The 26309-nt window shown below is 45.5% G+C and overlaps 1 protein-coding gene across 4 annotated transcripts in view; it reads right to left on the reverse strand.

The window, feature by feature from the left end:
• The window catches only part of spef2 (sperm flagellar 2), a 167971-nt gene that overhangs the window by 62855 nt on the left and 78807 nt on the right, over positions 1-26309 (reverse strand). For all 4 annotated transcript variants that reach the window (XM_069884246.1, XM_069884256.1, XM_069884239.1 and 1 more), the window contains exons 16-19: positions 23491-23610; positions 21120-21303; positions 877-997; positions 12-128 (exon numbers count right to left, since the gene is read on the reverse strand). In XM_069884246.1, the coding sequence (XP_069740347.1) occupies positions 12-128; positions 877-997; positions 21120-21303; positions 23491-23610 (542 nt within the window). The remainder of the gene's footprint in view (positions 1-11; positions 129-876; positions 998-21119; positions 21304-23490; positions 23611-26309) is intronic.

The raw sequence follows: 26309 nt of genomic DNA on the forward strand, positions 1-26309 counted from the left end.
CTCTCACTCACCCTCATCCTCTAGCGCCCCGAGGTACTCGGTGAACATGCGCTCCCTCTGCTTCCTCCTCTGTACATCTTGCGGGTCCTCGACCTGGGTGGGCTGCAGGGGGCTGGTGGGTCGGTGGCCTAGAGGAGGCACAGCAGAAGCTGATGGCCACCAAGATTCATCCCCTCCGGAGGTCAGCCGGAATGAACCCCATCAACCCCGGCCCTCAGGGGGCCCCCCTACATCCCCATCAACCCCGGCCCTCAGGGGGCCCCCCTACATCCCCATCCCCCCTCACCCCACCTCACCCCTATCCCCATTCATACCACTCCACCCCCACCCCCTCTGCCTCACACCCCCCTTTCCCCCACTCACCCTCACCCTCCCACTCACCCTCGCCCTCCCATTCCCCCGCCCTCATCCCCCACTGTCTCCCTGCTCACCCCCTCCCCCTCAGCCCCACTGTCTCCCTTCCTCCTCCCCACCTCCCACCCCTTAAGCGTCCTTCATTCCCTCCTCCCCATGTTTCCCACATTCCCCATGGGAGAGTGGGAGGGGGCCTGTGGGGGAGGGTCTGTGGTGAGCAGGGAAGGGGGCTGTGGGGGAGGATATAAGAGGGAGTGGGGGAGCCACAAGGGAGCTGTGGAGGGTGAGTGATTGGAGGAAGAGTGAGCGGTGGGGACTGTGGAGAGTGGGTGATGGGGAGGGGGAGGTCGGGCTGTGAGGAACAGGGGAGGAGGCTGTTGGGAGCGGGTGGTCACCAGCCCTGCCCACACCATTACCAACCGCCCTCACCAACTCTGCCCACGCCTTCACCGACCACCCTCACCAGCCCTGCCTGCACCCCTTGGGCTAGTTCAGCACCACTCCAAGCTGAGTAACACTGGCCTTTCTTCTCAGCAGACTTCTTCTTCCCATCTTTTCCAGCCGAGGATTTTATTTGGTCATTCTCCCTTTCTTCCTTCAGTGTCTTCTCCTCATCCTCCCTGATTTTCACTTCCCTTTGGATCTGAAGGCGAGATGATGGGAGATAGGAACGGTCATCAGAACTGGTCAGAGTATGAGAGATGGGCAGACAACGTTCAGACTGAAACAGGAATGTCTGCAGATGTTATGATTATAGTAAAAAAACAGCAAGTGCTGGAGAACCTCAGCCGGTCTCGCAGCGTCCACAGGAGGTGAAGAGATATCACCGACATTTCGAGCCTTTGTCCTTTGTCAAAGTATGACAAAGTTCAGATTTATTACCAGAGTACATATGTGACATCACATAAAACTCAGATTCTTTTTCCTGCGAGCCAGGCAGAATTTCTACTTATCAGTAGGGCAAAAAACTGTACTTAAGAAACAATACATAGACAAAAGAGAGAAATGTAAACAAACTGACTGTGCAAATACAGAAAAAATATTCAGTAATAAATAATGTGCTAAGTAAGGGCCCTTAAATGAGTCCCTGATTGAGTTTGTGGTTGAGGAGGCTGATGGTGGAAAGGGAACAGCTGTTTCTGAACCTGGTGGTGCGGGTCTTGTAAAAACACCAAAATGCTGGAGGAACTCAGCTGGTCTTTTCTGCATCTATAGGAGACAAAGATCTATTGCCAACTTTTCAGGCTCGAGCCCTTCTCCAAGGAAAAATTCAGGAAAGGCAGAAACCGGATGTATCAGAAAGTTTCAAATTCAAACAACGGGGGAGGAATCCAGACCAACAGAAAGTGTTAATTGGATGTGATGAGGGACGAGGTGGAATTTATCATGTCTGTGTGACAGGGAATGGAGAGACAACAGGGGAAGCAGTGAGTGGGGGGTGGGTTTAACGAAAGCCAGAGAAATCAACGTTAATATCATCTGGTTGAAGGGAGCCCAGTCGGAAGATGAGGGGCTATTCCTCCAATTTGCAGGTGATCTCAGTCTGGCAGAGCATGAGACTATGGACAGACATGTCTACATGTGATTGAGATGGAGAATTGAAATGGGTGGCACTGGGAAATCCAGATTATTGCAGTGGACAGAGCTGAGGTGTTCAACAAAGCAATCTCCCCATCTGCATCCAGTCTCTTCGATGTAGAAGAGATCATGACGGGAACAGTGGATACAGCAGGTTCACAAGTGAAATGTTGCTTGTGGCATCTGTACCTCTCTCCTGATGGCAACAGCAGCGAGAACAGAGCATGTGCTGGGTGGTGTGGATCCTTGATGATTGCTGCTGCTCTCCGACGGCAACGTTCCCCATAGATGTTCTCAATGGTGGGGAGGGGTTTGCCTGTGATGTCCTGGGCTGTGTCCACTACCTTTTGCAGTCAGGGTATTGGTGTCTCCATACCAGACCGTGATTCAGTCGGTCTGCACACTTTCCAGCACGCATATGTCAAAGTTTGCCAACACTGAGAGATGAGATTCTACATATGGTTCCACTGGGGCCAGACTCCAGAGTGTGTAGGGATTGGTGTGTGGGGGGGGGGGGGGGGGGTGGGGGTGGTAGCTGTATTCACAGCCCAATGGTCCACATCCATAGCTGCTAATATGTAGGAGCTCCTTCCCTTTCACTGGTGGTGTCTGACTCCACATTGTAGCTGTCCCTGTGAGTGTCTCCATCCACATCCCAAACACATGTGTTGGCAGGGTCATTATCTGCTGTGTGGGCAAGGGGTAGAATCTTGGGGTTGGGAAAAGAACTGAATTGAACAAAAATTGAAAATGCCGCCACTGCCAGAGCTGCTGTCAGAACGCTGGAGGCAAATCCATGGACTCTGGGGGAGGAGGGTGGGAACACACACTCTTTTGGTTTTTTTTACTGTCTATAAGAGGCACTTCAGGCAATTTCTGTCAATTGGGATCTGTCTGCCTTACAGCAGGCAAAAGCAAATTTAGGCTATATTGCACTGGGAACATGGGGACACTAAAATAGGTCAGGGGTGGGCCAGGACCTGTTTCTGAGCTGCAACTCTGACCTCTCTGGGTCATTCAGGGAGATTGTGATCAGTCCACTTCCCTGTGCTGTTTACTGCCCAGGTGAACACACTGTGCTCTCACAGTGAGTGGGTGGTCAATGGCCACACGGCTTCCCTCCGTGTCCGTGGGTCTAAATCCTGCCACTCCAGCCCTGTCCGAGCCCCTTCACCAGGCAAAAGGCAGCAGTTCCAGGAGGTAGCTCACCACAGCCTCCTCCAGGGCCAGCAGCAATGCACCCAGTCAGAAGCTTTCATACCTTGAGGCAATATTCCGTAGTCTCTCCTGTCAATGCAACCAACCTCCCTCTTTCTATTTATTCCACCTGTGTTAAGATATCCCCTTCATTTCTTGAAATAACCTCCTCTGTACCACCTCCAAGTCAAGTCTCCTCAGAGAATTACCACAGAGACCACACATCTCTTAACCCAAGCTCTAGGAATTAACCTCCAACATTCCTTCTCAATTTAGTGTCACTTATATACTTTGTCTACGTGCTCCCAGTTACCACAGTGGGGTTCCTGTGCTCCTCAACTAACTCTTGTTGTCCTAGAGACTCCTTGAGTTAGTTTCTCTCTCTTTCCCTCCCTCTTTCCCCTACCCTGCTTCCCTCAGTCCCCCCCTCTCTCTCTCCCCTCCCTCACTCTCTCTCTCTCTCTCCCTCCCTCTCATCAGTATGATCTCAGAACATAAATCCTGCCCCTCCACTCACCTGGACATTTTCTGTCCTCTACACAGAGGAGCTCTGTGAGCCTGTTCTGTTGTGTGATGGGATTCTGGCTAAAGTGCCTGCCTCTATCAGACCCAGCAATATCCTGGGTTAGCACACATCCAGAGACCTCCAACCTAAACTCTGTGCATACCTCAGCATCAATGTGTTTCCAGAGTTTGAAACCTCTCCCCTTCGTCATTTCTAAACTCCACTCCAGAGATCTGCTTCTAACTTCCTGACTCAAGTATGTTCTGCCCGCCTGTGGTTATATGTCCACTAGCCGACTGCAGGGGGCGATCTCTGTACCTGCAGAAGGTACACCTGGGGGCTGACTTCACCTGGCCGGCTGTCAATCAGCCGACCCGAATATAAGCCTGAGCCAGTCACTCAGCAGCCATCACAGCTGAAACAGGTGTGTACAGACTTTAAGCAGAATAAAGCCTGTAGTACAGTCTTTTGCATCTTGTGTCTGCTTGCTGCTACCACAGTGTTTTCTGCTAAAATTTGAAAACAACCATGGAAAGGTTCCTGACGATCAGGCCCCCGAGCCTTCCAGGTAATCAAAGACTGCACCGATTACAAGCCGGCGATGGCCGTCCTGGAGGCCAATTACAATTCCCCGTCAAACGTGGTCTTACGCCAGGTACCTGTTGAGCATCAGGACTTCGCAGCCAGGTGAGACGGTAGATGTCTACCTGGGGGTTTTGCGAAAACTGGCCTGCCTGTGCCTGACCGAGACCGGGGTGACCGAAGGGGAGGTGGATCATCTGATCAGGGATGCCTGCATGTGAGGGCTGCAATTGAGGAGCGCCTGGCAGAAACTGCTGGAAGACTACATTGCCTCACTCACAAGAACTGTGGAGGTGGTCCGCTCTCTGGAGGCTGTAGCCCTCCATACCAAAGCCTTCGACTCCTGACTCCCCCAGCACTCGGTATGGCCAACCCAGACGACCGCCGTAGCCCAGGGACCGCACGTGGAGGAGACCATCACTGCCATTGGCACTTCGCGTCCCTGTACGTAATACAGGTCCCGGTGTGGGTCAGACAGACGGTCCTGCAGAGGCTGCCCGGCCGAAATTCATTCTGCTCCCGATGTGGTAAGAAAAGCCACTACGTGAAAGTGTGCCTCTCTAGACCCACTGGGAGCACAGCGGCTCTCCACGACCAATGAGTAACCCCCCCTGGACATCATAACACGTGAAGTGCAGGTGACGCCATTACCCGCCTCACCACTTCCGCACACTCCATCTATGCCACTTCCGTCCCCGCCTCCGATGGGCAAGGTTTGCTCACCTTGGGTGCCGCCATCTTCTCCCAAGACACTTCTGCCAGGACCGCTGACATCACATATGCCGGTGTGGGCTAAATGAGCAACAGGGAGGCCAAGCCATGCCAACACCCTGTGTGCCCACAGGGTGCCGCCATCTTGCGTCAGCAGGGCCCCGCTGCCATCTTGGACCAGTTGGGCCCCAACAACATCGCAACAGGACAGCCTTCCAGATCACCCAGGAAAGGATGACATGGTCAACACTGACGCCGACCAGACCACCCACCCAACGCACCCCACACCAACAGAGATTGCTCCCGGCCGCCACTCGGCCTCACCTATCGGGGAGCAGCGACTCGGACCCCGAGATGGTCCTCGTGGCCACCACCCTAAAGAGGGACATCCCACATGGGCTTTCGGGCGCTCGATGATAAACACTGCTGTCAAAGGGAAGGAAATCTGTGACTGAAGCCTCTCACATCTCCGAGACCAGTGTTCTTGTGCAAACATGTGCAGGCCCATAAGGCCGACCCACTGGTCAAGCAGGTGCTCCTCCTCCACGCCAACCACAACTATGCCTACATCAGGTACCCCAGTGGCCATGAGGACACTGTCTCAACCAGAGATCTGGCACCAGCAGCAGCATCACCACCAACACCCCAACACCCCGTCGATCTGATGCAATTTCCCCATCACGGGCATCCTTGGCCCACCCATGACTCAGGGGACGAACCACTCCCCCGTTCCTCTAGCACCTTCCTCTCCTGTGACCCGGCCATACCACCATGGACATACGCTACACTGCCTGCCCCTGCACCCGACCCAACCACGCCAGACTCGACTAGCCCTCCAGCACCCATCACACCCTCACCGACCTTTGACCAGGTGCCAACCCTGCGAAGGTCACAGAGACTCTGACGGCTGCCGGACCGTCTAAACCTGTAAATAAATCTGTAAGTACAGCCCAGCATCATTACTAACCAACCCCCCACCCCCCGGACAATTTTAAGAAAGGGGTGAATGTGGTGATACGACCACTGGCCTACAGGAGGGGGTGATCTCGGTACCTGGGGGCTGACTCCACCTGGCTGGCTGTCAATCAGCTGACTCAAATATAAGCCTGAGCCGGGCCCTCCTGAGACGTTTAGCAGAATAAAGCCTGTGGTACAGTCTTTTCTGTTTTGTGTCTCCTGGCTGCTACCACAGCGTGTCACACCGCCTCTCTCCCATGCCATTGCCGTGGCACAGAGGGTAGCCCACCTGCAGTGTCATCATCAGCCTGCTTCCCTCATCCTTTCCCCAAAGTGCTGGAAATGCTGCTCTCTCTCTCTCTCTCTCTCTCTCTCTCTCTCTCTCTCTCTCACCCCCTTCCATTGCGAAAGCCCAGGTAAAGCGACAGACTCTGAGTTCAGATCGACATCACTAAACCTCATCCTCGGGGGGAGTCACGTGATGGAGTAGTGGCCGGACGGTGAACTCCAGCCCTCTCCAGAAAAGTCAGAAAAAACAAAGCAAAACACAAAGGCACAAAAATAAAAATCAAAGTAAAGTGAATATAGAGGTGGAAAGAAGATGGCGACGAAAAAAGAAAAGTCGAAACCAAAAGTAAAAAGAGAGGAAGAGAAGACAACGGAAGATGAAGGAAAAGGCCTTACCTGCTCGAAGAGGCCCGCGGTGGAGAGAGAAACCCACTCCCTCAGGTCGGTAGAAAGTGGACTACAAAAATGGCTCGATGAGCCGAGTAAAAGTGCGCAACCGCGCATGCAAAAAAACACACCGACGGGAGGGGTGACCAGCTGGGGAGTCGATCTCCACAGCCGGCAATGACAGCTGAAGAACAGCAACAGCAAGAGGAGAACATAGAAGACAACGAAAACAAGAAAGAAGAGAAGAAAAGGGCAACAAAGAAACAACAGATGGCCAACCCAGAGGAAGAAGAAGAGGAAGAGTACAGTGAAATAGAAGAAGAAGGGAAAGGCAAGATAAAGGATATACTTTCTCTTATTAAAGAATACATGGAGTCATTTAAAGAATGGCAAGCGCAAGAATTTAATGATTTAAGAAGAAGAATAAACAATACAGAAGAGAAAATGAATAAAATAGATATGACCTTATCAGAAATGGGAAAAAGAATGGACAAGGTGCAAGAACGAGAAGCAGCAGTAGAAATGGAGGTAGAGGACTTAAAAAAGAAATTAGAGGAATCTAATAAAAAAGTTAAAGAGACACAAGAACTGTTAGCTCAGAAAATAGATATAATGGAAAATTATAACAGAAGAAATAACATAAAGATAGTGGGCCTTAAGGAAGATGAAGAAGGCAAGAATATGAGAGAGTTTATAAAAGATTGGATCCCTAGGATCCTAGGATGTCCAGAACTACAGCAAGAAATGGAAATAGAAAGGGCACATAGAGCATTGGCCTTTAAACCACAATCACAACAAAAGCCAAGATCTGTTTTAGTAAAATTCCTAAGATATACTACAAGAGAAAAGGTACTGGAGAAAACAATGGAAAAAGTAAGAGAGGGCAACAAGCCACTGGAGTACAAAGGGCAAAAAATCTTCATTTATCCAGATATAAGTTTTGAACTCCTGAAGAAGAGAAAGGAGTTCAATACAGCAAAGGCGATTTTATGGAAGAAAGGGTATAAATTTATACTAAAGCATCCAGCGGTATTGAAAATATTTATTCCAGGACAGCAAAACAGACTATTCTCGGATCCAGAGGAAGCACGAAAATTTGCAGAACAATTACAAAATAGACTGAGAGATGAAAACGTGTAATGAGAGTACAAAAGACTGCGAACTAAAAAGACATAAGTTTTGAACTCCTGAAGAAGAGGAAGGAGTTCAAAACATCGAAAACGATCTTATGGAAAAAAACTATTCTCGGATCCAGAGGAAGCAAGAAAATTTGCAGAACAATTACAAAATAGACTGAGAGATGAAGACGTGTAACGAGAGTACAAAAGACTTCAAACTAAAAAGACACATAAGTTTTGAATTCCTGAAGAAGAGGAAGGAGTTCAATACATCGAAAACGATCTTATGGAAAAAAACTATTCTCGGATCCAGAGGAAGCAAGGAAATTTGCAGACCAACTACAAAACAAACAGAGAGATGAAGACATGTAATAAGAGTAAAAATGACCACGATTTATATGTATGTGGGTAAAGAGGTATATGTGTGTATATGTATAATGTGCATACATGAATGTATCCGTATTTAGAGGAAAATATAGATAGTATAGACAAGAATTAATAAGGGAAGGAAAAGGAATACAGGGAATAAGGAGGGAATTAAAAGAGTGACCTTTGTCACATATGAAAAGTGAAATCTTTTCTGGGGGGGGCTGGGTGGGGGGGTGTTACGGTCACTGCAAAATCAGCTGACGCTTGCGAGTGAATTCGCAAATCCAAATGGAGAGGGGAGATGTGGTTGTCCGACAAGGGATAAAGGACAACTCAGGAGGGGAAGGGGGGATTGGGGCTAAAGGAGTTTTAAATAGGAGAATAAGGAAAATGTTTGATGTTTTAGGAATGTTGTCTTATAAAGGATTCAAAACAAGAAAACAGAAATGGATAAGAAGGAAAGGTAATGATGGAGAAACGGAAAGGGAAGATAAACAAAGTATAAAATGGCTACGTTGAACTATATGACTTTAAATATTAATGGTATACATAACCAAATTAAAAGGAAGAAACTGCTAAATTTACTGAAAAAAGAAAAAAATTGACATAGCATTTGTGCAAGAAACACATTTAACTGAATTGGAGCATAAGAAATTAAAGAGAGATTGGGTAGGACACGTAACAGCAGCATCGTATAATTCAAAAGCAAGAGGAGTAGCTATATTAATTAGTAAAAATGTGCCATTTAAAATAGAAGAGGAAATAATAGATCCAGCAGGGAGATATGTAATGATAAAATGTCAGATATATTCGGAGTTTTGGAATCTACTCAATGTATATTCACCTAACGAAGAAGATCAAAAGTTTATGCAAGATATCTTTTTGAAGATAGCAGATACGCAAGGGAACATATTAATAGGAGGGGATTTCAACCTGAATTTGGATTCAAATATGGACAAAACTGGGAAAAAAATTAACAGAAAGAACAAAGTAACCAAATTTATAATTAAATCGATGGAAGAAATGCAACTTTTGGATATATGGAGGAAACAACACCCAAAGGAAAAGGAATATTCATATTACTCGGCTAGATATAAAACATACTCAAGAATAGACCTATTTTTGTTATCAGCTCGTATGCAAGATAGAGTAAAAAAAACAGAATATAAAGCTAGAATACTATCAGACCATTCACCCTTAATATTGACAGTAAAGTTAGAGGACATCCCTCCAAGAATGTATTTTTCTTTGGCTTGGCTTCGCGGACGAAGATTTATGGAGGGGGTAAAAAAGTCCACGTCAGCTGCAGGCTCGTTTGTGGCTGACCAGTCCGATGCGGGACAGGCAGACACGATTGCAGCGGTTGCAAGGGAAAATTGGTTGGTTGGGGTTGGGTGTTGGGTTTTTCCTCCTTTGCCTTTTGTCAGTGAGGTGGGCTCTGCGGTCTTCTTCAAAGGAGGCTGCTGCCCGCCAAACTGTGAGGCGCCAAGATGCACGGTTTGAGGCGTTATCAGCCCACTGGCGGTGGTCAATGTGGCAGGCACCAAGAGATTTCTTTAGGCAGTCCTTGTACCTTTTCTTTGGTGCACCTCTGTCACGGTGGCCAGTGGAGAGCTCGCCATATAATACGATCTTGGGATCGTAGATGGAGATTAAACCCCATGTTACTTAAAAGGCAGGATTTTAGAGAATTTATTGAAAAACAAATTAAAATGTATTTTGAAATAAATACGGAATCAGTGGAAGATAAGTTTATACTATGGGATGCAATGAAAGCATTTATTAGAGGGCAAATAATAAGTTATGTAACCAAGATGAAGAAGGACTATAATCAGGAAACAGAGCAGTTGGAAAACGAAATAGTAAATATAGAAAAAGAATTAGTAATGAAGGAAGATACAACTAAAAGAAGAGAATTGGCGGATAAAAAAATAAAATATGAAACACTACAAACATATAAGGTGGAGAAAAATATAATGAAGACAAAACAGAAATATTATGAACTAGGTGAAAAAACGCACAAAATCCTAGCATGGCAGCTTAAGACAGAACAAGCTAAGAAAATGGTATTGGCATCAAGGAAAAAAGACAAACAAATTACATATAATCCAAAAGAAATTAAGGAAAACTTTAGAGAATTCTATGAACAATTATACCGAACTGAAAATGAAGGGAAAGAAGGGAAAATAGATGAATTTCTAACTAAAATTGAACTACCAAAACTACAAATAGAGGAACAAAATAAATTAACAGAGCCATTTGGAATAGTAGAAATACAAGAGATAATAAAAAAATTACCAAATAATAAAACACCAGGAGAGGATGGATTTCCAATAGAATTCTATAAAACATTTAAAGACTTATTAATTCCGCCCCTCCTGGAAGTAATCAACCAGATTGATAAAACGCAAAGCTTACCAGATTCATGTAAAACAGCAATAATTACAGTAATACTAAAGCAAGGGAAAGATCCACTCACACCAGCGTCACATAGACCAATATCTTTACTTAACAAAGAATATAAGATAATAGCTAAATTATTAGCAAACAGATTAGCAGAGTATGTACCAGTTTGGTAAATCTAGACCAAACTGGATTTATCAAAAAAAGACGCACAACAGACAATATTTGTAAATTTATTAACTTAATTCATGCAGTAGAAGGAAATAAAGCACCTGCAGTAGCAGTTGCTTTAGACGCAGAGAAGGCCTTCGACAGAGTAGAATGGAATTATTTGTTCAAAGTATTGCAAAAATTCAGTTTACCGGAGAAGTATATCAATTGGATTTAAGCATTATATAAGGGACCATTAGCGAAAGTGACAGTAAATGGACATGTATCAAAACAATTTAACTTAAGCAGGTCAACACGACATTGGATGCCTACTATCACCTTTATTGTTTGCATTAGCTATAGAACCACTAGCAGAATTGATAAGAACAGAAAATAATATAAAAGGGATAAAAATAAAAGACAAGGAATATAAAATCAGTTTATTTGCGGATGATGTTATAGTATACTTAACAGAACCAGAACTATCAATAAAATAATTATATAAGAAATTGAAGGAATATGGAGAAGTGTCGGGTTACAAGATCAACGTAAATAAAAGTGAAGCAATGCCTATGAATAATGCGGATTTCTCAAAATTTAAGAAGGAATCACCATTTAGATGGCAAATGCAAGCAATAAGATACCTAGGTGTACAAATAAACAAAAATCTCGGCCAACTATATAAACTCAATTATTATCCACTAATGAAAAAATTACAGGACGATTTAGAGCATTGGAAAGATTTACCACTAACACTAATAGGAAGGATAAACTGTATTAAAATGAACATTTTTCCAAGGATATTATACCTATTTCAGGCATTGCCAATACAACTGACAGAAAAATTCTTCAAGGAGTTAAAGAAAATAATAAGGAAATTTTTATGGAAAGGGGGGAAACCGAGGATAGCACTAGATAAATTAACAGAATGGTATAAACAAGGAGGCTTACAACTGCCAAACTTTAAAAATTATTATAGAGCCGCACAATTAAGATACCTATCAGATTTTTATCAAACAAGGGAAAAGCCAGATTGGACGAGATTAGAATTAGATAAAATAGGGGAAAAGATACCTGAACACATATTATATAAATGGGATGAAAAATTGGTATAACATAGAAGTTCTCCAGTATTACATCATCTACTCAATATTTGGAAGAAGATTCATGTAGAAAGAAATAAAACAAATTATCAATTACCAAAACTAATATTGACGCAAAACAAGTTACTTCCTTTTACAATAGATAACCTTTCCTTTGGAGAATGGGAGAAAAAAGGGATTAAAATAATAGAAAATTGTTTTTCAGGAAATAGATTATTATCCTTTGAACAAATGAAAGATAAATACAATATAACTCAAGATACAGCACTGGAATATTACCAATTGAGATCCTACTTGAAGGATAAATTAGGAAGCAGTTTGAGTTTGCCAGAGGGAAGTAACTTTGAATATGTGATTACAGATACAATGATAATCAAAAGATTTATAATAAATATGTATATTAAACTGCAAGGAAAGGAGAATGAGGAAACAAATGGTAAAACTAAACAAAAATGGGAACAAGATTTAAATATAAAGATAAAAAAGGAAACATGGGAGAAGTTATGCTCTGGAACGATGAGAAATACAATAAATACGAGGTTACGTATGATACAATATAACTGGAAACACAGGCTATACATTACACCTCAAAAGTTAAATAAATGGGACCCAACACTATCTGATAGATGTTTTCGATGTAAAAAAGAAATGGGAACAACAATTCATGCAATCTGGACATGTGAGAAAGTAGAAAAATTTTGGGAAGATCTAAATCAGATATTAAATTAAATAACAGAAAACAATATACCAAAGAATCCAGAGATCTTCCTCCTAAGTAACATAAAAAACAAAGAATTTGGAATTGATTTGGAGGATGCATAAAAAAGATTTGTTAAGATAGCTCTAGCCGTAGCAAAAAAATGTATTATGTCAACCTGGAAATTGGAAGATAATTTGAAAATACAACAATGGTATATAGAAATGAATAAATGTATTCCATTAGAAAAAATAACATATAGTTTAAGAAATAATATTGAAATATTCAAACAAATATGGGAGCCTTACATTAAACATAATAGCGAAAACCTACCGGGGACAATCACTACCTAAGTTAACGGAAGGAAAAGGAAATGAAAAGAATGGACTCAGTGGAATTTCTGGTGTATTTTCATTGAATGACTGGTTTAATGTATCCTAGATTTTATACCTTAAATGGACGGGAGGGGGGAGGTAGGGAGGGTGGGATGGGAGGGGTGGGGGGGAGAAAATGGCACTGTATATGTGTGAAAAGGAAAAAGTGTGTATCATGGTTAATGTGATTTATGGTGTGAAAAATAAAAAATTTAAAAAAAAAAGAACATGACAATCGGGCAGACAGCACACGGGATGAAACGCCCGCTCACATAGGCCACTGGAGCAGCACGAGCAAACCTTCCCACAAGGATATTAGTCCCCTCCAGTTCAGGTGTAAACCGTCCCATTGGAGCAGGTACCACCTTCCCTGGAAGAGCCCAATGATCCAGAAACCTGAAGCCCTCCCTCCTGCACCAGGACTTTAGCCACGTGTTAAGCTGCACCATCCTCCTGTTTCTCCCCTCACTGGCACGTGGCGTGGGTATTATACTGCCTGCTTCTCATGTATGGAGTTACTTGCTATTGGCTATGGCTGTAGAGATGCTCCACCCAACTGGTCTAACAGTGGGAGATGCTTTCCCACTGGCCAGAAAAGTGGTGGCTGAGGCTGTTAATAAAAGCCCTGCATTAGTAGAACACTTGTCTGGTCCATGTCTATGGCATATCAATTTTATTAACATATTCAATCATGGATTCTTCCCTGAAACCTGGAAGACCCGAGATAGATTAAGATGCCATTCGAGCTGGAGAAATTTTTCACCACTGGCTCCAGTGGTTTGAAGCAGACATGTGAGTGAACAATATTGTGCAAGACACTGTGAAGATGGACCATCTTGTGGCCCTCCTCAGAGAAGTCCCCTACTCCGTGGTTAGGGAGATAGGTGCATACCAGAATGCACTGAATCTCCTCAGAACCTATCATGATCTGCCACAAAACCCTTTGTTTGCAAGACATCAGCTTCACACTCAAAGACAAGCTGGAGAGAGCAAAGATGCTTTACTAAAAGGGCTATCCAGAGCCTGTGCCTGCGCTGCTGTTACGGCTGAAGCCCACCGAGAATCCTTATTGTTGGATGCATTGATAAGCGGGTTAGAGTCGGGGTACATCAGGCAATGTTTACTGGAGACCCCAGGCCTAACCTTTAATGCTGCTCGACAAAAAGCAAAGACCCTTAGGGCTGCCCTACAAAGCACTAAAGGCCTTAAGGAAGGAGGAGCTGAAGCGGCCCCTCCCAAGGTTCGCCCACTGCAATGATCCACTGCTGAGCGCCACTAAACCGCAAAGTAGAGGCCACGGCCGAAGAGGCTCCTTCTGCGGATTGGTGCTGCATATATGCTTAGAGTGTCCCATGCGATGAGCCGATTGTGCTAAGTGCGGAAAGCGAGGGCACTGGGCCAGAGCCTGCCGGGCATGAGAGTCCTCATTTAGCTCACGCTGTAAGTTGAAGAGCAGGAAGAAGAAGCGCACCAGCTAATAAGCAGGGGAGCCGCCGTGAGCCTGTTGTGTTGACTTGGAGAGTCCATGATTCATCTAACACCTCTTCTTCAGAAATCGTAAGTGGAGCGGCCAGAGACAAGGGAGTTCTGACAGGTCGCTGCCACGCGGAGACCCTGTTCTGATGTCGATGACGATAAACCAAGATGAACCCCACGGGGTGAAGCATTCCACGATGAAGGTGGAGGTAAATGGGGAGCCTGTTGACTGTTTGATTCAGGCAGTACTGACAGCTATATCCACCCTACGACCACAAGCTCCCTGAATCTTAACCTGTATCCATCTAAGCGCAAAATTTCTCTGGCTTGTTCTGGACCAAAATGAGACGTTACAAATCGCTGCAGAATAAACCCTGAAAGTACAGGGAAACGAATACAAAGATTTCAAATTACACCTGCTCCCCGGTCTGATATTAGGGCTAGATTACTAGTGCCAAATGAAAAATATTGTACAGGTACATGATCCTTTATCTGGACACCTAAAATCTGGAAAGCTCCAAAATCTGGCAAATGGGGAGAGAGGCGGCAGCGCGAGTCGGGCGGCCGAGGGATCGGTGGTTGGGGGAGGCGGCCGAGGGACCGGCGGTCAGAGGAGGCAGCCAGATGATCAAGGGAACGGCAGTCTGGGAGGTGGCTGGGCAGCCGAGGGACCGGCGGCCGGGGGACCAGCAGTCGGGGGAGGCGGCCGAGGGACGACGGTCAGAAGAGATGGCCAGGTGATTGGAAGGGGTGGGGGTGCATACGACAGCACAATTTGGGTGGGCTTTCCGAAATCTGGAAAAATCCAAAATTCGGAACACACTGTCCCCCAAGGGTTCTGGATAAAGGATCATGTACATGTACCTGTACAGCCCACTAACATAGATCACGGTACCCCAAGAGGCTGTTTATGGGTTGTCAACCTTTAAGATTAAACCTCCGTGTCTTTTTACCAATCTAACCCCAGATTGTAAGCCTATTGCTACAAAGAGGATGTTGTCTATTTAGACTTTAGTAAAGCTTTTGACAAAGTTCCCCACAGGAGGTTAGGTAAAAAGGTGGAGGCATTAGGTATAAATAAGGAGGTAGTGAAATGGATTCAGCAATGGTTGGTTGGGAGGTGTCAGAGAGTAGTGGTAGAAAATTGTTTGTCCAATTGGAGGCTGGTGACTAGTGGAGTTCCTCAGGGATCGGTCCTGGGTCCACTATTGTTTGTTATATATATTAATGATCTGGAAGTAGGGGTGGAGAATTGGATAAGCAAGTTTGCAGATGATACAAAGATTGGTGGTTTTGTGGACAGTGAGGAAGATTACCGTAGCTTAAAAAGAGATATAGGAAAGCTAGAGGAGTGGGCTGAGAAATGGCTGATGGAATTTAATACGGATAAGTGTGAAGTGTTGCATTTTGGAAAGGCAAATCTATATTGGTCATATACATTGAATGGTAGACAATTGAGGAGTGCAGAGCAACAAAGGGATTTAGGAGCTATGGTGAATAGTACCCTCAAGGCTGATACTCAGGTAGATGGTGTGGTGAAGAAGGCATTTGGAATGTTGGCCTTCGTAAATCGGAGTATTGAATTCAAGAGTAGGGAGGTTATGATGAAATTGTACAAGGCATTGGTGAGGCCAAGTTTGGAGTACTGTGTACAGTTTTGGTCACCAAATTATAGGAAGGATATAAACAAAATAGAGAGAGTGCAGAGAAGGTTCACAAGAATGTTGACAGGATGTCAGGGTTTGAGTTACAGAGAATGGTTGAGCAGCCTGGGGCTTTTTTCTCTGGAGCGTAGAAGATTGAGGGGGGATTTGATGGAGGTGTTCGAGATTTTAAAAGGGATAGAGAGAGTCAACGTGGATAGGCTTTTTCAATTAAGAGTGCGGGATATTCAAACCAGAGGCCATGGTTTGAGATTGAAAGGGGAAAATTATAAGGGGAACATGAGGGAAAATTTCTTCATGCAAAGGGTAGTTGGGATGTGGAATAAGCTTCTGGCGGAGGTGGTTGAAGCAGGAACGTTATTTACATTTAAGGAAAGACTGGATAATTACATGGAGGGGAGAGGATTGGAGGGGTATGGACCAGGTGCTGGTCAGTGGGACTAGGAGGGTGGGGATTTGTTCCGGCATGGACTAGTAGGGCCAAACTGGCCTGTTCTGTGCTGTATATGGTTATATAGAGTAGGCGCTGTAGCAAAGCGGACAAACTCTTTATTAAGGATGAAGTTAGTCGTTTATTAAGAGAAAAAAATAATCAAACCCAGTACAAGTCCTTAGCGTGCACAAGTAGTAATTGTCAAAAATGGTGCGAAAGCTAGAATGATCGTGAACTACAGCCAAACTATAAAAAGGTTTAGGCAACTGGATGCTTATCTCCTGCCACATATCTCAGACAGGGTAAACCAGATTGCACAATACAAAATATACTCCACAATGGAGTTGAAATCAGTCTACCATCAGGTGCCCATTCACAAGGATGAAAGGCAGCTTATTGCTTTTGAGGGAGATGGCAGACTATTTCAATTTAAAACAGTCCCTTTTGAAGTTACCAATGGTGTTTCGGTTTTCCAAAGAGAAATGGATAAGCTAGTAGACGCTCACAACTTGCAAACCACCTACCCATATCTGGACAATGTCACTATTTGTGGCAAGGACTTAAACTTGGCCTTTAACAATGACAAGTGTGTATACCACACTAAACGCCTGGCTCTACTGGACTATGTTGTGAGTAGAGGTGAAATCAGCCCTGACCCAGAGAGAATGAGACCATCATGGAGATGCCCCCACCTACAACACAAAAGTTCCTCAAATGCTGCCTGGGCTTTTTCTCCTATTACGTTCATTGGGTGCCAAATTATGCAGATAAGGCACAACCACTGTTTAAACAACTAGTTTTCCCCTGTCTGAGGAAGCCCTCCGTGCTTTTGAACACATCAAACAGGATATAGCCAAAGCGACAATGTCAGCTATTGATGAGGATTTATCTTTCCAAGTGGAATCTGACGCATTTGATTGGGCTTTAGCAGCGACACTGGTAGACCTGTGGCCTTTTTCTCTCATACATTACGGGCCAGAGGTCAGGCAATCCTCTATTGAAAAGGAAGCACAGCCATTGTAGAATCTATTCTCTGTTGAAGACACTTTTTAGCCAGAAGGAAATTCACTTTACTGACTGATCAAAAATCTGTTGCCTACATGTTCAACACTAAATTGAAGAGAGCAAGATTAAAAATGACAAGATCATGCTTTGGCAAATTGAGCTCTCTACTAGTCTATTGTCCAGGAAAGCTCAATGACCTCCCCGGACGCTCTTTCTCTCATGACCTGTGGAAGACTGCAGCTGGACCATTTGAAAGGCCTTCAAGATGAATTATGCCACCCAGAGGCCACTAGATTTTATCATTATGTTAAGTCCCTCAATTTGCCAAACTCACTAGAAGACATCAAAAAACTGACTTGCGAGTGTCCAGTCTGTGCAGAGTGTAAACCATCACCATCATCATGACCCATCCCTTCGCGAGCAAAGATGAACACGGTGCCTTGTAGCTCTTCTGTCCTCACAGAACTTCTGTTCTGTTTTCCATGGAACTTTAGGTACCATGCGCTAGGGCAAGGACTTGGAGGCGAGTGCTTGCCCAGGACAAATGCCTCCCTCTGGTTGACACGCCACTGGGCCTGGGGGAGTGTGAGGCACGACAGCCAGAGTAATGCAGGATTGCCCCGCATGGTCTGTTCCAAGACCATGCTCGCTGCCGTTGTCCTTATGGATCCTTCACCCACTGAGTTTGCTGCTACAGACCGCTATGTGTGCTCTGCCACAGCTGCCAGCTCCTGGTGCCAGACTGACATGTGCTATTTGCCCATAGCTGGGGCCCTTTCCAGCTACTGATGGCTGGGCGAGCCGAAGCTGGGGCCTTTCCAGGTACTGACGGCTGGCCGAGCCAAAACTGGGGCCCTTTCCAGGTACTGACGGCTGGCCGAGCCGAAGCTGGGGCCCTTTCCAGGTACTGACGGCTGGCTGAGCCGAAGCTGGGGTCCTTTCCAGGTACTGACGGCTGGCCGAGCCGAAGCTGGGGCCCTTTCCAGGTATTGATGGCTGGGCGAGTCGAAGCTGGGGCCCTTTCCAGGTACTGACGGCTGGGCGAGCCGAAGCTGGGGGTCTTTCCAGGTATTGACGGCTGGCCGAGCCGAAGCTGGGGCCCTTTCCAGGTACTGACGGCTGGCCAAGCCGAAGCTGGGGGCCTTTCCAGGTATTGACAGCTGGCCAAGCCGAAGCTGGGGCCCTTTCCAGGTATTGATGGCTGGGCGAGCCGAAGCTGGGGCCCTTTCCAGGTACTGACGGCTGGGCGAGCCAAGCCCGGGGATTTGAAGACAGAGTTACCTTCTCCTAGCCTTTGCCTGAGGAGGAAAAACCTGCAAGGCAACTATTACAAACTTCCCACTTCTACGCTGATTAAGGCGACTAGACCCTTTGAACGCCTCAGCATGGATTTTAAAGGACCACTACCCTCAAACAATAAGGATGTCTTCTTCTTCCTTAACATCATTGATGAGTTCTCTTGTTCTCCTTTCGCTATACCATGTTTCTGCTAGTACTGTCATTAAATGTCTCGATAGGATTTTCAGTATTTTCCGTTATCCTAACTTCATTCATAGTGACAGAGGGTCAGCTTTCATGAGTACAGAACAGGCAATACCTTCTTGTGAGGGGAATTGCTACTAGTCGTACTACAAGCTGTAACCCACGGGGTAATGGTCAGGTGGAGCGTGGTAATGGTACAATCTGGAAAGCTCTCACTCTTGCACCATAGTCGAAAGATTTCCTCCCCAGCTGCTGGCAAGATGTGCTGCCAGGGGCATTACACTCTATTCGCTCACTGCTTTGTACAGCTACCAATGTAAGTCCTCACCAACGTGTTTTTACTTTCCCTAGAAGATCAAAGATTGGATCAACCTTGCCATCTTGGTGATCTGAGCCCAGAGAAGTCTTATTAAGAAAACATGTCAGCCTCAGTAAATCTGACCCGCTTGTAGAGCATGTTCAACTGCTTCATGCTAACCCAAAGTATGCTCATGTTGCTTTTCCTGTTGGTAGAGAGGATACCGTTTCCCTTAGAGACCTGGCTTCACCTGGTCTGCGGTCTGCTAGCCCTTCAACTATTCTGACACCTTCACTGCCCTCCACACCAAGAGAAAATCAGTTACTTGATCCATTGCCTAAGGAACAATACTCTCCACATGAGAATTTTGCCTCTCGCTCTCCACTCCCTTCCACAGCTGGTGCGCAAAAGAGATAGTTACGGCAGGGTCCCTTCTGTCATTTAAGAGAAGGTTGGTTATGTACATGGATGTGAGGGGTTGGAGGGTCATGGGCGGAGAGCAGGAAGAGGAAGCTAGTGGAGTTGTTCAAGTGAACCAGCGTTGACTTGAAGAGCTGACATGGCCTGTTTCCACGCCGTAAACAGTTATATGGTTATATATGGTTATATGGTTAAGAGATAAAGCTCTGCTCCCACCACTGCCTTTGTAAACCTCCCCAGAGACTGTGTTATGACCATTTCTAGTCATGGACATAATTACGAAGGCTACCTACTGTTATCTCTGTAGCCTGTTTTCTGGGATATGTTCCAATTAATTCTGGTTTTGTATTATCATACTGTAACCCTTTACCTCTGACATTTTTAATCTGTTTGCTCTTCCAGCTTTCGCTTTGGTCAGTATAATATTTTATTAAATTGGTCAAATTTTGTGGGTGGTGAATGTAATTATGTAATACAGGGGGGTATTATACTGACTGCTTCTCATGTATGGAGTTGCTTGCTATTGGCTATGGCTGTAGAGATACTCCACCCTACTGGTAGAGCAGATGGAGATGCTTTCCCACTGGCCAGTTTAGTGGTGGTTCTAGTCTGTTAATAAATGCCCTGTATTAGTACAGCATCTGGCTGGTCCATGTCTATGATGTATCACCTGGTAGGAGCAGCTCCCTGCACTCATCACTGACCACACCTCTCTCAGATCGCTCCACAATCTCCCATACTCCCAGAACAAGCCCAGCTCCTCCCATCAAACCCGGCATCTGGCACACATCCCTTCATCTCAAACCACTCCTGTTAAATTTCCCTGCAGCCGCTATACAGAATTTTTAAAGGCACAATTGAGTTCAAGGGTCATGAGGAAACGCTGCAGCTCTATAAAACTCTTGGAGTATTGTGTTCATTTCTGTGGTAGCTGTGGAGAGGATGCAGAGGAGATTCACCAGGATTGGAGAGTGTGTTTTTTGAGGCAAGGTTAGCAGAACTGGGACTTTTCTCTGTGGACTGACAATGGATGAGAGGTGTCTTGATAGGGGGTCTACAAGATTATGAGAGGCCTAGATAGGGTAGACGGCCAGTGTCTTTTTCTAGTCACAAATAGCAGATGATATTCATTTAAGGTGAGTGGAGAGTTCTGGGTGCATGGAATATCTTGTCAGGGATGGTGGTGGAGGCTGGAACACTGGGGGCATTTAAGAGATTCTTAGACAGACACATGGATGGAGGAAAAATAGAGATTTATAGGTGTGAGGTAGGGAAGGGTTAGATTGTTAAGCAGATTTCCATAGGTTAGCACAACATTGTGGGCAAAGGGCTTGTGCTGTGCTGGATTGTTCTGATTTCCATGACAGGCAGTGATGAAGGAGCTGGTCAGGATGAGGACCCCCCACCACGACCCTCTCCCTCTGTGTGAGATGTGTCTCTGGCCACAATAACCCCACGAGGACATCTTTGGAGGGCTGATGCAAGTAATGTGAAGGAACTGGACCCACACCAATGTAGCTGCGAATTAGCTGGAAGACCCCCTGCGTTGTTCAACACCAAGAACTTACCAAGTTTGAGAGAGTTGAGGTTGCTGTGTGATAGGCCTCGAAGATGAGATATTCATCGACATTGATGGGTGGTGCGTCTGCCACAACCTCCTCCTTGGTCCTCCCAGTCACCTTGACTGGTGACCTGCCTTTGTCCTTCACCGCCAAGGTGGATGAGGGGACTCGATAAGGCACAAGGGGAACCCTGGGGAAAACCAATGTCACAAACTGGAATTAACACCAAGGGACAGCAATAGCTTCACCGGGGTGGGAGAGGGGGAATGGTGTGGTGGGGAGTTATATTGACATCAGAACCAAATGCTGAGGGCAAGGCTTTGAGAGAAATATTCTGGCTTTGAAAACACCGTGTCAGTGTGGAACAGGCTTGGAGAGCAGTATTATATCACTGATGGAAGGATGCACTGTGGGATTGTACTGCGTAAGGAGGCATATACTGTCAGGAGACTAGAGACCTGTACTAGGAATGTGGGTGAAACACTAAAGTCTGCAGACACTGTGATTGGAGTAAAAACACACCAAAATGCTGCAGCTAGTCTTTTCAGCGTTCATAAAGAGCAAAGATATATCACAGAAATTTCGGGCCTCAGCCCTTCTTTAAGGAACAAGCCAGAAACAGGAAATCTCAGAAAGTCTCAGAATTCAGGTAGTGCCAACTGGTGGAGGGATCCAGACCCACAAAATGTGCTCATTAGATATGATAAGGGGAGAGGTGAGAATTTATCATGTCTGTGCAAAAGGAGACAGGGAAAGGGGGGGGGGGGGTGAGAGAGAGAGAGAGAGAGAGAGAGAGAGAGAGAGAGAGAGAGCGCTGAGGGAAGGTGACAGGGAAGAAGTGAGTGGCAGGGTGGTTTTAAAGCTAGAGAGGTCGATGTTAATGCTACCCAGTTGGAGGGGATCCAGTCGGAAGATGTGATATTCCACCAATTTGCGGGTGGTCTCAGTCTGGCAGTGCATGAGACCATGGACAGACACGTCGGCAAGGGAATAGGATGGGGAACTGAAATGGGTGGCCACGTGACTGTACCAGGAATGTACACAACAAGGCCGTTCTGAGGAGAATTGTGCTTAGATTGGAAGTGGGTCTGTCAGAAGAGAGTGAAACATGTTGGTCTGCAGATGTTGTGATTGTGGTAAAAACAATGAAATGCTGGAGGAGCTCGGCCCGTCTTCAGTGTCCATCAGAGGGAAAGAGATATTTGTAGCCAACTGCTACAAAGAAACACACACACTTGCAGTGTGGGAGGTTAAACTCTGAGACTTATTGAGGCTGGAAAGGCTCCTTTTATAGAGTTGGAGTTCCCGCCGTTTGTTCGATGGGTGAAATCAGCCTCATGAATAACAATAGCGGGCAGGAACATTCTTGGATGTTGTAGACAACTTTAGTAAAGCCTTTGACAAGGTCCCACATGGGAGGTTCAACACTAGGTATTCATGGTGAAGTAGTGAACTGGATCTGACAATGGCTGGATGGGAGAAGCCAGAGAGTAGTGGTGGATGCTTCTCATGAATGGAACTGTTTCTGTGCTGTAATGTTCTATGGACAGGAGGCCTGGTCCATGAGCTGGGTTGTGCACACTACATGAATGACTGGTTTGGGACTGGAGAGACCAGGGTGGAAACAGAGAGGAATAGAATCTAAAAGCAGGGATGTGATGTTGAGGCTTTATAAGGCCCTGGTGAGGCCTCATGTGGAGGATTGTGAGCAGTTTTGGGCTCCTCATGTAAGAAAGGATGTGCTGACATTGGAGAGGGTTCAGAGGAGATTCTCAAGGATGATTCCGGGAATGAAAGGGTTATCATATGAGGAGCATTTGACGGCTCTTGGCCTGTACTTGTTGGGATTTCGGAAAATGAGGGGGGATCTCATTTAAACATTTTGAATGTTGGAAGTTATGGACAGAGTAGATGTAGAAAGGTTGTTTCCCATGGTGGGAGAGTCTAGGACAAGAGGGCACAACTTCAAGATTGAAGGGCATCCATTTAGAACCGAGATGTGGAGGAATCTCTTCAGAGGGCGATGAATCTGTGGAATTTGTTTCCACAGGTGGTTGTGGAAACCAGGTCGTTGGATGTATTTAAGGCAGAGATTGACAGGTTCTTGATTAGCCAGGGCATCAAAGGTTATGGGGAGAAAGCCAGGCAGTGGGGCTGAGTGGGAAAATGGATCTGATCATGGTTTAATGGTGGAAAACTTGATGGGCTGAATGGCCTATTTCTGCTCCCTTTTATGATGATACTGGTTGGAGGATTAGGGGGTGGGGGAGGTGTGTGCGTGTGCAAATATATCAGGTGCATGGGTGGAGACTGGCTCCCTCCCCTCTCCCCCCACCCCACCCCAGGGTACCAGCAACTCTGGAGCTGCTGCACTGACCTGCACGGTCTTATCTCCAGGCCGCCTTCCTCCTCACTCTCCTGTTCCTCGGACCCCTTGCTGCTGGGAACGCTGATCCTCAGTTCTCTCTGTCCACCATGCTGCGATGATCCAGGAGCACTGTCGACAGTGGTAGACACCGAGTTGAAATAGTACCCAGCCCTACCCCAGCCCCCAATGACAGCACACCACAGAGAACATTAGTGAACACGCACATGCCACAGTGAGCTCTGCTTTACTTTATTTCCCTTTTTAGTACCACTTGCTGGACAGGTCCCTCCTTCCTGCTGTAAGCCTCTCCTTATCCAGACACAGAGGTATAATGCACCTTAATCTTACTGTCCCCTTTAAACATTTGGCTTCCCCATATCAGAGATATGCCCTTGATACTCACAGACACCTCTCCCTACCTTCCCTTCTCACCCCTTGTTCTCTCTTACACTGTTCTGAGTGTAGAAGGATGAGCAGCACGGTTGGTGAAGTAGTTAACGCAATGCTGTTACAGCGTCAACAACTGGGTCTGGGGTTCGAATCCCACACTGTCTGTAAGGAGTTGCGTGGGTTTTTCCTGATGGCCTCCAGTTTCCTCCCACCATTCAAAACATACCAGGGGTTGTTGGTCGATGTGGTATAATTGGGTGGCACAGGCTGGTGGGCTGAAAGGGCCTGTTAGTGTGCTCAACCTCTACATTTAAAAAAAATTAAATATAATATTTTAAATGTAGGTAAGCCATTCAGCCCATCAAGTTTGTCCTGCCATTCCTTCATGTGCTGATCCATTCTCCCACTTAGCCTCACTCCCCTGCCTTCTCCCCATAGCCTATAATCCCTATACTATTCAGATACCTATCAGTCTCTGCCTTAAACACACCCAAAGACCTGGCCTCCACAGACCCCTGTGGTAGCAAATTCCGGAGGTCTGCTCTCTCTGGCTGAATAAATTCCTCCCCATCTCTGTTCTAAATGGGTGCCCTTCAATCCTGAAGTTGGGCCCTCTTGTCCTGGACTCTCCCATCCTGGGAAACAGCCTTTCTACATCTTCTCTCTCCAGGCCTTTCAACATTTAAAATGTTTCAATGAGTTCCCCACTTCATTCTTCTGAACTCCAAGGATCCAATCCAAGTGGCGCCAAACATTCCTCATATGGTGATCCCTTCATTGCAGGAATCATTCTTGTGAATAATTTCTGAACCCTCTCCAATGCTTGCACATCCTTTCTTAAATAAATAAGGAGCCCCAAATGTGCGCTCTGTAATCAAAGTGAAGCCTGATAAAGTCTCAACATCACATCCTTAAAAATAGGAAAATTCAAAAGACTCACAGACATGGATAGAAGAAAAATGGAAGGTTTTGGGTGTGAGGGAGGGAAGGGATAGATGAGGAATAGAAGATAAAATAGATGGACAGTATATAGATAAAAATCATTTCAAGAACAAATTAGACCATTAAAAGAATGGTTGACATTAGAATTTAGTGAAATGAAAAGTACAGAAGAAAAAGTGAATAGATTAGAGCTGGTCATGACAGAAATAGGGAAAAGATTGGAAGAACAAGAAATGGCTGTAGAAATGGAAATGAATGACTTAAGAAGAAAATTGGAAGAAAGTGACAAAAGAGTTAAAGAGTCACAGGAGCTGTTAGCTCAGAAGATGGATATAATGGAAAACTAGAGTAGGCAAAACAACATCAAAAAAATGACAACTGTGCCTGCGTTATATAGGGGCAATGATATAGTGCGGTTCCTTGTGCTTTGTCGCTCTGTCCATTCCTGTCTACCGGCTCCTTGGGGGGGGAGGGGGGTCCATCTTAATCAGGTTGAGACACGAAAAGTATAAGACCTGGAGGCCGGTGGTGGGGTTCCAACGAATCCTACAATTACAGCTGCTTTTTTTTTTTTAGTTTGATTTTACTTTCTTGTAAGAATTTTTTTTATATGTAATTGTTGTGTTTTATATCCCTAATATGTCTGGAAGGTAAAGAGACTCTGTAAAATGCTACAGGAACAGTGGACAAGCACTAACTTATTGCTGCTGTCTCTTTTCAGGGTAATTGTCTATTTAATTTTATCTCTGAATATATTAATTGGGATAAGGGAGGGGACAAGGTGGGGGAAGGGGTGGGAAAATTAGACTCGATGGTGAAGCTTGTATATAATTGGAAAATGCAGTGTGTTTTTATTATTATAGATTGTCCATATTGTTTGAGTTTGAACAGTTATAAAATATTCAAAAATAAACATGGCTTTGTGCGTGGAAGGCAATGTTTAACCAATCTTGCAGAATTTTTTGAGGAGGTTACCAGGAAAGTTGATGAAGGAAAGGCTGTGGATGTTGTCCATGTGGACTTTAGTAAGGCGTTTGACAAGGTCCCACATGGGAGGTTAGTCAGGAAGGTTCAGACATTAGGTATTCATGGTGAAGTAGTGAACTGGTTTTGACATTTGCTAGACAAAAGAAGCTAGAGAGTAGTGGTTGATGATGCTTCTCAGGCTGGAGGCCTGTGACTAGAGATGCCTCAGGGATCGGTGCTGGGACCATTGTTTGTCATCTATATCAATGATCTGGATGATAATGTGTTAAACTGGATCAGCAAGTTTGCAGGTGACACTAAGATTGGAGACGTTGTGTGCAGTGAAGAAGGTTTTCAAAGGTTGCAGAGGGATCTGGACCAGCTGGAAAAATGGGCTGGAAAATGGCAGATAGAATTTAATGTAGACAAGTGTGAGGTGTTGTATTTTGGAAGGACAAACCAAGAAAGGACGTACACAGTGAATGGTCAGGCACTGAGAAGTGCGGTAGAACAGAGGGATCTGGGAATAC

Source organism: Narcine bancroftii, chromosome 1 (assembly GCF_036971445.1).
Source record: "Narcine bancroftii isolate sNarBan1 chromosome 1, sNarBan1.hap1, whole genome shotgun sequence".
In the NCBI taxonomy this organism is placed as follows: Eukaryota; Metazoa; Chordata; class Chondrichthyes; order Torpediniformes; family Narcinidae; genus Narcine; species Narcine bancroftii.